This window comes from Lepidochelys kempii, chromosome 1 (assembly GCF_965140265.1).
Source record: "Lepidochelys kempii isolate rLepKem1 chromosome 1, rLepKem1.hap2, whole genome shotgun sequence".
Lineage (NCBI taxonomy): Eukaryota > Metazoa > Chordata > Testudines > Cheloniidae > Lepidochelys > Lepidochelys kempii.
The window spans coordinates 156,749,381-156,761,867 of record NC_133256.1 but is presented as its reverse complement, the minus strand read 5'-3'; the positions used below and the strand labels follow the sequence as shown (position 1 = coordinate 156,761,867).

The 12,487-nt window shown below is 42.3% G+C and overlaps 1 protein-coding gene and 1 long non-coding RNA gene across 3 annotated transcripts in view; one reads left to right on the top strand and one right to left on the bottom strand.

Annotated features, from left to right (window-relative positions):
• The window catches only part of NDUFV3 (NADH:ubiquinone oxidoreductase subunit V3), a 19,352-nt gene extending 18,117 nt beyond the window's left edge, over window positions 1-1,235 (top strand). Inside the window, exon 5 of one of the 2 annotated variants that reach the window (XR_012160743.1) lies at window positions 966-1,054. Coding sequence is in view for 1 of the 2 variants with exons in the window: in XM_073359492.1 (XP_073215593.1) it covers window positions 966-1,132 (167 nt within the window). In the remaining variant the exon portion in view is untranslated. Of the gene's footprint in view, window positions 1-965 lie in introns of both variants that reach the window. The other variant, XM_073359492.1, reaches the window with a different exon arrangement.
• The window catches only part of LOC140917253 (uncharacterized), a 22,380-nt gene extending 9,893 nt beyond the window's left edge, over window positions 1-12,487 (bottom strand). Inside the window, exons 1-3 of the long non-coding RNA XR_012160765.1 lie at window positions 12,245-12,487; window positions 10,978-11,116; window positions 9,470-9,511 (exon numbers count right to left, since the gene is read on the bottom strand). This is a non-coding gene — a long non-coding RNA (uncharacterized lncRNA). The remainder of the gene's footprint in view (window positions 1-9,469; window positions 9,512-10,977; window positions 11,117-12,244) is intronic.

The window sequence follows — 12,487 nt, the reverse complement described above, 5'->3', positions numbered from 1 at the left end:
TTATAAGATACAAACAGAAGTTTAGCAACTTTATCCTTACACCAGGGGTGGGCAAACTTTTTGACCCGAGGACCACATCTGGGTGGGGAAATTGCGTGCAGGGCCATGAATGTAGGGCTGGGGCAGGTGGCTGGGGTACGGGAGGGAGTGCGGTGTGCAGGAAGGGGCTAAAGGCAAGGGGTTGGGGAAGAGGAGGGGTGTGGGATTTATAAGGGGGCTCAGGGAAGGGGGTTGGGGTGCAGGACGGGGTACACAGTGTGGGAGGGGGCTCAGGGCAGTGGTGCAGGGAGGGGTGCAGAGTGCGGGAAGGAAGCTTAGGACAGGGGGTTGGGGTGCAGGCAGGGGGCTGAGGGCAGGGAGTTTGGGTGCAGGAGGGGTTTGGTGTGTGGGCTCCAGCCTGGCGCCGCTTACCTGGAGCTGTTCCAGGGTGGCAGCGGCACGCACCAGGGCCGGGGCAGAGTCCCTGCCTGCCCTGGCCCCGCGCCATTCCGGGAAGCGGCTGGCACCACGTCCCTGAGGGAGGGGATGCAGAGGGCTGAGCGTGCAGCCCTTGCCTGTGGGTACCTCCGCTGAACTCCCATTGGCTGTGGTTCCCTGTTCCTGGCCAGTGGGAGCTTCGGGGGAGGTACTCATAGGCAAGGGCAGTGCGCTCAGCCCTCTGCACCTTCTCCTTCAGGGGCAGCAGGGACGTAGTGCTGGGCACTTCCTGGAGCAGCGTGGGGCTCGTGGCACCACGGGGGGTGGCAATCCCGTGGGCCAGATCAAAAGCCCTGAGGGGCCGGATCCGGCCCGCAGGCTTAGTTTGCCCACCCCTGCCTTACACTGTAGCGGCTGACTTTTTTTTTTTTTTTTTTCTTGTTTCAATGAATGAGGAGCCTCCAACTGTATGGAACTGATGCAGTCAGAAGGAATGTTATCTCTGTTTTGGCATAACCAGGTTCACTAGTCTTCTTTTTGTTCCACAGAGACCAAAACAGCTTCTGCATCTGCACAGGAGGAATTTGATAATTCTACCTACAAGAACCTCCAGCATCACGAATATAATATGTATACCTTTGTGGATTTTGATGTGGAGCTCTCAAAATTCAGACAGCCTCAGCCATCTTCTGGAAGGCTGTCACCGAGGCACTAAAAGAGCCAAGATGAAAAGAAATGTTGAATCTTATTTGAATGAATTGCTCTGACACTGCTGCATTGTCTATATTGTAAAAAATAAATAAACTTGCAGTTACTTATGCTGATGGTTTTGATGAGGACTTCTTGTCTATCAGAGTCACTTTGTGTTAGAGTCCATTAGCGAGTTACAAATTAGTCATCCTGACTTCTTCATATCTAGCTTTTCTAGATCCCAGTGCATATTGACACAAGATGTAGTCTAAGTTAGAGGTGGCCAAACCGTGGCTCACAAGACACATGCGGCTCTTTTACAGTTTAAAGTGCGGCTCGCGGAGGGGCCCTCCCCCATTCTCCACCTATCATGCTGGCGGGAGGAGCTCAGGCTTCTGCTCTGTGGTGGGGTGATGGGGGTAGGGCTTCTGCCCTGCAAAGAGGGAAGTCTCAGGACTTCAACCTTGCGGGAGGTATCTGCTGGTGATCAGGGCTTCAGCAGGAGCAGGGCTGAAGCCCCAAGCCCCAACTCCCTGCTGGGCTGAAGCCCCAAGACACCCCACCTCCCCACGAGGCAGAAGCCTCTAGCCCCACCACCACGACGCAGGATTGAAGCCCCTCTCTGGCTGGCGCTCCCCAGCTCTCGAACTTCTGAAGATTGTTGTATGCAGCTCAGAGGGTCAGTATGTTTGGCCACCCCTGGTCTAAGCTGACACCTAACATTTGATATGTAATCTGATTCTAAACTTTGGCCTTTATCCTGCCCTCTGATTCACAGCACTGTTTATTTTGAAGGAAATTAATGAATGTACATCTGTTTTTCCATTATATGCATCTCTGTATTATTATTATTTATTAATTTTATTACTTTTATTCTGCTAGTGTCCACATTGTGATGTTCTCTTCATACAAGAAGACAATCACTGCTTTAAAGAGCTTATGCATGATGTGAGGACTAAAGCCTTTGGTTGAAGATGGGGCTATGGTAAAGAATATCCTTGTTGATAGAAGCATTTGAATATAGATTTTCCTTATATCCTTACATAACATACAAAATGGAGACACTCCTTGGAACTTGTAATAGAGCAAATGAGGGGGCACCCAGAAAGCTGATTAATTACAGCTTTAGTTGATTTTAGTTCATTCTATGCAGGTTCTCTGAAAAAAATCAAGCTATTTAATATTTAATGGAACATCAGTTGGACAATTCTTAATCCGTTACATTGCATCAATTAAACTTTTAGGGGTATTATCTCCATATGTATGACAATTGAATATTTAATAATTAAAGCAACAGTGATAGTGTAAATCAGTAACTGCTTGTGCTGATAGGGTAGGAGCTTTGGTGCATAGCATTGGGACCATATTTAAATTCCTACTGTTCTTTCAGAATAAAAATAAAAGTAGCTGTTGGGTCTCACTTAATCTATGAAAAATGTGCTGTGATGGGAGAAAAGTAGTCTTCATTTCATAAATCCTGTGTTAATGGTTACATTGGTCCCAGTAAATTTATATTTTTATCCTATTAGTAACCACCTTCCATCCACTGGGAAACTACTTTGATGGTTGCCAGCTTATGTGTGTTTAGTTCCACTCTGGTTTTCTTCTTTCTATTTTAAAAATTAATTGGCCTTCAAGCAATGTGCTTTGCAGCAACCCCAGAATTTTCCATTACCTGCTTTTACTTTTACAAAAACTAGAGCAAGTTTGGTCAAAGGGAAAATGAAGTCAGCCAGTGGACAATCTGGATATTGGCCACAAATCCCTGGGTGCCATTAACAAAGCAGTTAGTTATATCTTCACCCAGCAAAACTAATTTAAAAAGCATTTTATTACTGTAGTAAAAGTGAGCAAGAGGCCCACATGAATCTGTTGCTCAGCGTTTTAAGTAGGAACCAAGAGAACTGTTCTCTTTGCTAATAAAATGAAAGTAAGACGCACATTAATCCTGCATTAACTACACTTAGAGCTGTGAAATTTAAAAATCAGCGAATGGAAAATACAGAGCCATGTGTTAACTCTTCATGCACATTTATACTAATAATGTTGACACTAACGTTAATGAAACATCGGGGTTCACTGGGACAGCAAGTCCTATTCTGAAACCATATATGCTCTACCTGTAAGATGGGAAGGACTGTGCTTTTACTAAGAAACATAAACATGAAAATGTGTGTTTTCAAAAGTAGCCTTGTGAGTTTTCCTACTGAAGAGCCTAGTCTTACATCAGTGAAGTCAGTGGGAGTTTTGTCATTGACTGAAATGGGAGCAGAACCGAGTCCTAAATGCACTGCATGTCAGGCCTATAATACAGAACTATACCAGTGCTAAAATATCTGCAAACCATGGTTTTAGTTTTGTAGTTACATAAGGAGTCTGTAGATCATGTCAGATATTATTTGTATAGAGTAAAAGTAAAAATAAAGTAGAGTCTAATAATAATGAGTTCTTGTGGCACCTTCAAAAAGAAAAGTACTTGTGGCACCTTAAAGACTAACAAATTTATTTGAGCATGAGCTTTCGTGAGCTACAGCTCACTTCATCGGATGCATGCAGTAGAAAATACAGTGGGGAGATTTTATATACACAGAGAACATGAAAAAATGGGTGTTACCATACACACTGTAACGATAGTGATCAGGTAAGGTGAGCTATTACCTGCAGGAGAGCGGGGGGAGAGGGGGAGAAATACCTTTTGTAGTGATAATCAAGGTGGGCCATTTCCAGCAGTTGACAAGAACATGTGAGGAACAGTGGGGGGGTGTGTGTGAATAAACATGGGGAAATAGCTTTACTTTGTGTAATGACACATCCACTCCCAGTCTTTATTCAAGCCTAAGTTAATTGTGTCCAGTTTGCAAATTAATTCCAATTCAGCAGTCCCTCGTTGGAGTCTGTTTTTGAAGTTTTTTTGTTGAAGAATTGCAACTTTTAGGTCTGTAATAGAGTGACCAAAGAGACTGAAGTGTTCTCCGAGGGGTTTTTGAATGTTATAATTCTTGACGTCTGATTGTGTCCATTTATTCTTTTACATAGAGACTGTCCAGTTTGCCCAATGTACATGGCAGAGGGGCATTGCTGGCACATGATGGCACATATCACATTGGTAGATGTGCAGGTGAACGAGCCTCTGATAGTGTGGCTGATGTGATTAGGCCCACATTGGCACTCTGACAGCAGGATTGTCTGGCTATGTAGACTCCCTCCTCAGCTGGGAGTGCTGGTAGCGTAGGGCCTGGGAAGGGAGTCTACATAGCCAGACAATCCTGCTGTCAGGGTGCCAATGCGGGCCTAGTCACATCAGCCACGCTATCAGAGGCTCGTTCACCTGCACATCTACCAATGTGATATGTGCCATCATGTGCCAGCAATGACCCTCTGCCATGTACATTGGCCAAACTGGACAGTCTCTACGTAAAAGAATAAATGGACACAATCAGACGTCAAGAATTATAACATTCAAAAACCCCTCGGAGAACACTTCAGTCTCTTTGGTCACTCTATTACAGACCTAAAAGTTGCAATTCTTCAACTAAAAAAACTTTAAAAACAGACTCCACCAAGAGACTGCTGAATTGGAATTAATTTGCAAACTGGATACAATTAACTTAGATTTACTTTGTGTAATGACACATCCACTCTCAGTCTTTATTCAATCCTATTTCCCCCCTCTGTTCCCCCTCTCCCCCCACTGTTCCTCACATGTCCTTGTCAACTGCTGGAAATGGCCCACCTTGATTATCACTACAAAAGGTTCCCCCCCCACCCCCGCACCCACTCTCCTGCTGGTAATAGCTCACCTTACCTGATCACTCTCCTTACAGTGTGTATGGTAACACCCATTGTTTCATGTTCTCTGTGTAATAAAATCTCTGCACTGTATTTTCTACTGCATGTATCCGATGAAGTGAGCTGTAGCTCATGAAAGCTTATGCTCAAATAAATTTGTTAGTCTCTAAGGTGCCACAAGAAGTCCTTTTCTTTTTACAGATACAGACTAACACGGCTGCTACTCTGAAACTTGTGGCACCTTAGAGACTAACAAATTTATTTGCGCATAAGCGTTCGTGAGCTACAGCTCACTTCATTGGATGCATGCAGTAGAAAATACAGTGTGGAGATTTTATATACACAGAGAACATGAAACAATGGGTGTTACCATACACACTGTAGAGAATGATCAGTTAAGGTGAGCTATTACCAGCAGGAGAGATAAAAAACCTTTTGTAGTGATAATCAAGGTGGGCCATTTCCAGCAGTTGACAAGAACCTGTGAGGAACAGTAGGGAGCGGGGAGGGAGGAAATAAACATGGGGAAATAGTTTTACTTTGTGTAATGACACATCCACTCCCAGTCTTTATTCAAGCCTAATTTAATGGTTTCCAGTTTGCAAATTAATTCCAATTCAGCAGTCTCTCATTGGAGTCTGTTTTTGAAGTTTTTTTGTTGAAGAATTGCCACTTTTAGGTCTGTAATCGAGTGACCAGAGAGATTGAAGTGTTCTCTAACTGCTGGAAATGGCCCACCTTGATTATCACTGCAAAAGGTTTTTTTTTTCTCCTGCTGGTAATAGCTCACCTTACCTGATCACTCTCTACAGTGTGTATGGTAACAGCCATTGTTTCATGTTATCTGTGTATATAAAATCTCCACACTGTATTTTCCACTGCATGCACCCGATGAAATGAGCTGTAGCTCACGAAAGCTTATGCTCAAATAAATTTGTTAGTCTCTAAGCTGCCACAAGTAGTCCTTTTTTGTTTTTGCTGATACAGACTAACATGGCTGGTACTCTGAAACCTCTAATAATAATGTGGGGCATAGATTTGCTAAATACAATCACAGTGGTGTAGATTGTAAACTCTTTGGGGCCAAGACTGTTCATTTTGTGTGCTCCTCACTAAGTACACTGTCAGCCTCAGAAGTGAGTAAATAATACATGGTTTAGTAGATCATCTAAAAATAAATGAATTTTAGTAGAGTGGAAACTCCTTTAGGTCCTAGTCTGTACTTGAAGTTAATAGGAATTTGCCACATAAATCAGTGTGCACAGGAGTAGCCTTTTGTAGTTGTGAAAGAAGGGTAGCAGAGACAACACACACAAAATGTCCTTTTGGCCTGTATGACACAGTTCAAGTAACTATCAGATGGTGATCCTCTTCTCCACATCTTTTCATAGATTCCAAGACCAGAAGGGACCACTGTGGTCATCTAGTCTGACCTCCTGTATAACACAGGCCATAAAGGTCAAAATTGGAATAACTTCACAATTCTATCAATACATGCCCTAATACTATGTTCTCTTATAGTCCGTGTTGTATTCTACAATGAAGAGAAGAGACCTGAACTGCTCTATGCTTCTACCATCACCACAGAAATATTACTTCCTGGATTTTTGTAGAAAAGGTTGTCAGTACAGAGTGAATTTCTTGTAGTTGCTTGTTACAGAAGGACTAAGTCCATTTCTTTTCTGAATGCAGTTTAATTTCAAAGCACCTCTTGCTCTGAAAACAGAATGCAATATAATGATTAAAAGACTTACAAATTTCTAACCTATCCTTTTTTTTTATAATTTGTTTATAATACATGATATGTAATATATTATGACATCATCCAGGTCAGAATTGTGTCCTGTTGTCTACCTCTGACAAATGTCTAAGACGTGATCCCTGCTCCAAAAATCTTTCAGCCTGTGATGTTTACACAGTTCTGTTACACCTCCAAAAGTAAAACAAATTAGGCCCAAAACAAGTTCTACAAAACCCAGCAGAAAATTCTTAATAAAAATTTTAAAGCAGTGTTTGCAATCCAAATAATGTAGCATTCTGCAAGTAGATGAGAATGTAAAAGAGAAACTCACTAGAATCTAGCTAAAAGTGAAACTGGTTTATTTTCGTTGTCTAAGATGCTAAGATAAACAGCAGAAAGCGATAAGAAATACGATTTTTTTTAAAATTCAGATGCAATAATTGAAGTTATGAATAACAGAAATATAAAGACTTTTTGTTTTGAGATCCAGTAAACAGGTGTACTAGTAGTGAAGTCAGTACTCTTTTTCAGCCCTGTTTTAAATAGGTGAAAAGTCTTTTAACTTGATGGTGTTTAAGATAATTTCTTCCAAAGTGTGTTCCATGTTTTGAAAAGCTGAGCAGAAAAACAATCACTGCTGTTCAAAGTAAATGGTTTTCTGAATAGTTGCATTAGCCCTAGCAGGTGAGTCTTGAACCCTGTCTTGCCATTGACCAAGCTGCTTTTAAATGTGCACTGTGGTGACTCTTTCTTGTCTACAGTCAAAAGGTAATGAAAATACCAGGACCTTTTCCAAGCATTTAGGAAGGTTTGAGGAAGCTGGGTAACTCTTCAAATAGCTCGTGTTTTCTCTTCCATTAATACTGGCAGATGAGAGCCCAAACTGTCTGAGCCCGCTGGAGAGGTGTGGCAGAGTGGGAATGCCAGTTCTGTGAAATGTTCTGTCCACTTGGAACTACACACTTGAAGAGGTCATGCTGGCTCAGGCAATTGTGCAGAGGGACTGTATCTTCACGCTGTCCCAAGTGTACTGCTTGTAAGGAACCTGTTTTAAGAGCCTTACCAGTTCTTTGTTCTGGAATCCTTCCCAATAGGCTAGAAGTAAACTCAGGGAGTTGAAGCTGAATTATTTGTATTACCAGGACACCTAGAGGCCCCAACCAAGATTAGGGTCCCATTGTGCTAGATTATGCTGTACAAACACACAGTAAAGGACAGTCTCTGACCCCAAGAGTTTACAGTCTAAGGTCCCTATCCTACATTGTGTAACGTACAATTGTGTAATTTAAGACTGTATCATATCCATGTGCACAAGGGAGGCAAATGAAGTTTAAACAGGCCACATTGATCTGATGTTTCCTAACTTCTGAATGCTTGACTTTGATACTGTTAATGTTCTTTTAATATTTTGGTTTGGTTTTGGGGGATGGTGGTGGAGTGTTTATAAATAATTTTCTTTCTCCTCTTTTAGATGACAATCTTCTGTGGGGATTAGGATTTTAAATAAAATATCCCAGCAACATCCTTTCCAGATTTTCCCATTTCTAATTCTCTGCCTAAATAGATTTGATTTTCTTTTTTTTCTTTTTTTAAATAATTGCATACACTTCATGGTTTTGGAGATGTATCCTAAATGTTTATTTCAGGAAGATATAGTTCCCAATGTACTTTTTCAGATCTGTTGTTGTTACTCCTTGATAGACTGCGTCCATTCAGTTATTTTTGGAAATCAAACCCTTACCCAGTGATGGGAAACACTTTTACAATATGTAATTGTGGGGAAAGCCACATTATAGGGCAGTGGTGGTGGTGGTGGGAAAGATGGCACAGTGACAGCCCAGTCTGATGCATGTGTTGGTCTGTAGCATCTATTTAGTGTACCTGTATCTTATAGGTTCAGCAAGATTGATACTTAGGTTTTTAGCAGACAACATTTTTCTGTCCCTACAAAACACTCTGCAGTTTGCTGAGCACCAGCTGGTGCCAACCCTCCCTCCCAAATGTGACTATTTCAGTGGCACTGGCTGGATAGTTTTGTGAAGTGGGCTGTAGCTCATGAAAGCTTATGCTCAAATAAATTTGTTAGTTTCTAAGGTGCCACAAGTACTCCTGTTCTTTTGCTGTCACATAAAAGTTACTTAATTGTAACATTTGTATTTTTATTCAAATTTTCTGATTGCCTGCTACCTTTTTAATCCCTACCTTGGAAATAATCTGTGCCCTAAAATCTATGTAGTATTCCACAGGAGAACATGTGAGGCTTGGTAAAGACGGCTGAGCCACAGCGCGTACCATTTTAGGCAGATGCTAGTACCCCAGTTAAATCAATGGACCATGATCGTGATGGCTTTTTCTTGCAGCTCCAGAAGGGGGCTAACGGAGGTTAGCCCCACCACACTTTCATTTCCCATTCTCATACATTCCCAACCCTGAAAGTATCCCCAACACTTAACAGTTCAAATTCAGCAATTCAAGCTATGTTTAAGTTACCTAAACTCTCTTCGGGGCTCATGTGAAACTATGAGCCAAAAATTCTCCACTCTTTAGAGGGAAAAGTAGTCTTTGGAAAACACATGTAGGATGTGAGAAGAGAGAGGAAGAATGATCTTGTGGCTAAGGCACTGGACTTGGACTGGATTAGTTACCTAAGGTACCATAGACTCCCTGTGAGACATTGGGCAAATCACTTAGGCCCAGATCCATACAGGTATTTAGGCTCCTAACTTTCAGTGATTTCAGTGGGATTTAGGAGCCTAAATGCCTTTGTGGATCTGGACCTTAATTTCTCTGGACCTCAGCTCCCCTTTAGTAAAATGGGGTAATAGTACTTACTTTCTCTTATCCTTTGAACATCTTGTTTATTTTCAGTGCCAACTGGAGTAAAAAGTAAGAAAAGCATTTTTAAAATATATCTTCCTTAAGTGATCGTTTAATCCAGAAACTTTGAGCTAGTTCCAGTTCTCCCCAAGACACACATTATACACATTAACTCCATCAGAAAAATATATTACAACTGCTCTGTTTATAAATGCCAGCAATTCTGAAATTACAGTCAAGCAGTGGTAAAGACATTCAGATACAAAATGGCTTTACAAATGTTCCAGGCCCTTACTAGCCAGAGGCCTACTAGTGGAGACAGGGAAAATGGGGATTCCTACTCGGTTATTCGATCCTGCTCTGTGGCTTTCATATCAACCTGTTCTTAGCAGGTATCTGATAAAATCGAAGCCTTATTTCCAACCTCTCCTTCCCCTCAGCTGCTGGAAGCGAGAAGGAGCTTTTTCCCCCAACTCCTCATCACAGTCTCCTGCCTCACTGTTTGGGGTGAGGGGGAAGCACCATCTGCACTACTCTAAACTTCCCCAGCATCCTCGTGGATACCAAAGGGCAGAGAGGGATCTGCTAGGCTACACTTCCCACAGCCTCCTGGTTGCTGCTGTGAGTAGGCTTGCCAACTTTCTAATTCCAGAAAACTGAACACCCTTGCCCCTCCCACTGCTCTGCTCACTGCCCATCCCATTCCCGGAGGCCCTGCCCTGCCCCTTCCCGAGGCCCTGCCCTCACTCACTCCATCCCCCCTCCCTCCATCGCTTGCTCTCCCCCACCCTTGCTCATGTGCTCATTTTCACTGCAAGGCCCAAAAACGCATATTTATTGTTTTGACAAATATATTATGCTAATTTCAGGTTTTATTTGTTACAGGATGCTAGAGCTGGCAGCAAAATAGTTAAAAAGGGTAATTTTTTAAAAAATGAAATTTCACAAAGGTTTTCATGATTCTTTCCCTCCCCTCTTCCCATTTTTCATAACCAGCTTTACGATTTTTGTTCACTAAAGTTATTATAATTTTATGAGTAGAATTAGGACCACACATTATCACAGCTTCAATGGGTCCATTAAAGGCCCTCTCCTGAAGCCCCCCTGGCTGCCCCTAAGCCTAGGAGCCGGACATGCCAGCTGCTTCCGAGGAGCCACGCGGCAGCTAGCAGAGAGCCGGCCAGTCCCACTGTGCAGCAAAGCCAATTGGACAGTCAACGACCTGGTCAGCAGTGCCGACCGGAGCCGCCAGGATCCCTTTTCGACCGGGTGTTCCAATCGAAAACTGGACACGTGGTCACCCTATCTGTAAGCTGTGAGGGTCTTAATCAGAGTGTGCTAGGCTCCTTATCCTTGGGTACCCCTCCTCCACAAATAGCTTCAGTATTTGCTTCTGCGTTCCCAAGCACGGTATTGCCAACTCAGAGCATTTGAAAATCCTGAGGTGTTCCCAAAAAATCGTTAGATGGATCTAAAAATCATGACAGTTAAACATTAATAAAGGTTGTGTTCTTTTTATTTACCTTCTGCTCTTGAAGCCTTAAGTGTTCACGTTTTCAGGTTTTTCCTTCCAACTATGAGGGATGTAGAAACTGTTCGTTTTTTTTTTTTTTAATGGAAATTGAGTTTCTCAGGTAGTAACATGATTCTAGCAGCTGGAGCCTTAAATAAAACATCAAATATCATGAGACTTAGGATAAAATTCAGAGAGTTGGCAACACTGCATGAAGCAACTAAGTGAAAACAATCTGTTTATTGTCCGTTTCATGTTTGTTCAGGTATTCTGTGAACTTGACCATTCTGATCTGTTTTACTCTGCTGTATCTTAGGAAAGCTGTGAGCAGGAGTAAAGGCAGTGATGCTGTCTGCTCTGAAAGCACCACTAGTGATGCTTCCCGGGGTACCCAGGGTTGTGAGGCACCTAATTACCACTTACCCTGACTGTGAAGAAATCTTGTCTGCATCTAGTGTGGATCAGCTCCCTGATTCTGCCAACCTCTGGCAACACAAACACTTTCTTCCAGGCCTCTGCTAGCCTTGCTTTCCCTGTACAGGTTAGTGCTCCGAGCATCTGTCTGTAGTGCCCAGCTCCTGATCCACTGAATGCTCACAGAACTCTCTGATTCATTACTCACAAATGCATAGGACAGGCTAGCTTACTAGTTTTAACTCAGAATCACCACTCTGGTTAACAAAAGCACTTAGATATATTTATAGTGAAAACAAGAATAAGTTTATCATCAAAGAACAGAAATTCAAATGACAGTAAGTAAGAATATTGGAAGCAAATAGTTACATAAAAACCAAAATCATAATATGCTTTCTAGAGCCTAAACTAAACTCACAAAACATTCCCATTTCCTGCTGAATAACTTACCCTAAGTCCTTTTCCTAGCATTTTCAACCAGGATTACTGAGATCTTCTTTTCATAAGATCATGCCTGCTGGCAATGTATCTTCACAGACTGAAGGATGCCAGGGCATGTCTCTGCACCCCAGATTTACTAAACCAGACCTTTGATCTTCACCTGAAAACAGGGTTCCCTCCCCACCCTTGTTTGCCTTTTCCTGTTAATTTTCTTCTGTAGTCTCCACAGGCTCTTCATTAACATTTCACTCAGTATGCTAACAGAATTCTATTGTAAAACACTCAGTACACAATGGTCCACTAAGGAAATAAGTATCTCCCACTTCCAGTCTGGAGAAGTTTTTTCTCAATTTGAGTGACTTGCATTTAACTACAAGGCCTAGAGCAGGTAATTTTCAGCATAAATATATATACATCCTCACATTTTCTGTGCATACATCTCATAGTGATTAGGATGACCAGTGTGACACAGACTTTCATTAGAGGCTTTGCATGATGTTCTTTTGGTGAACCTAGGGGATCCCTGGACTGCCATGTATCCTTGTGCCCTCTGCCAGTTGGCTGAAAGAGGTGCTTGGGCAATCCCACTGGTAAGAGGATTTTACAGCCCTGAAATACAACACATTATAAGATTTAAAAACAAAAATCAGTCTAAGAATATACCA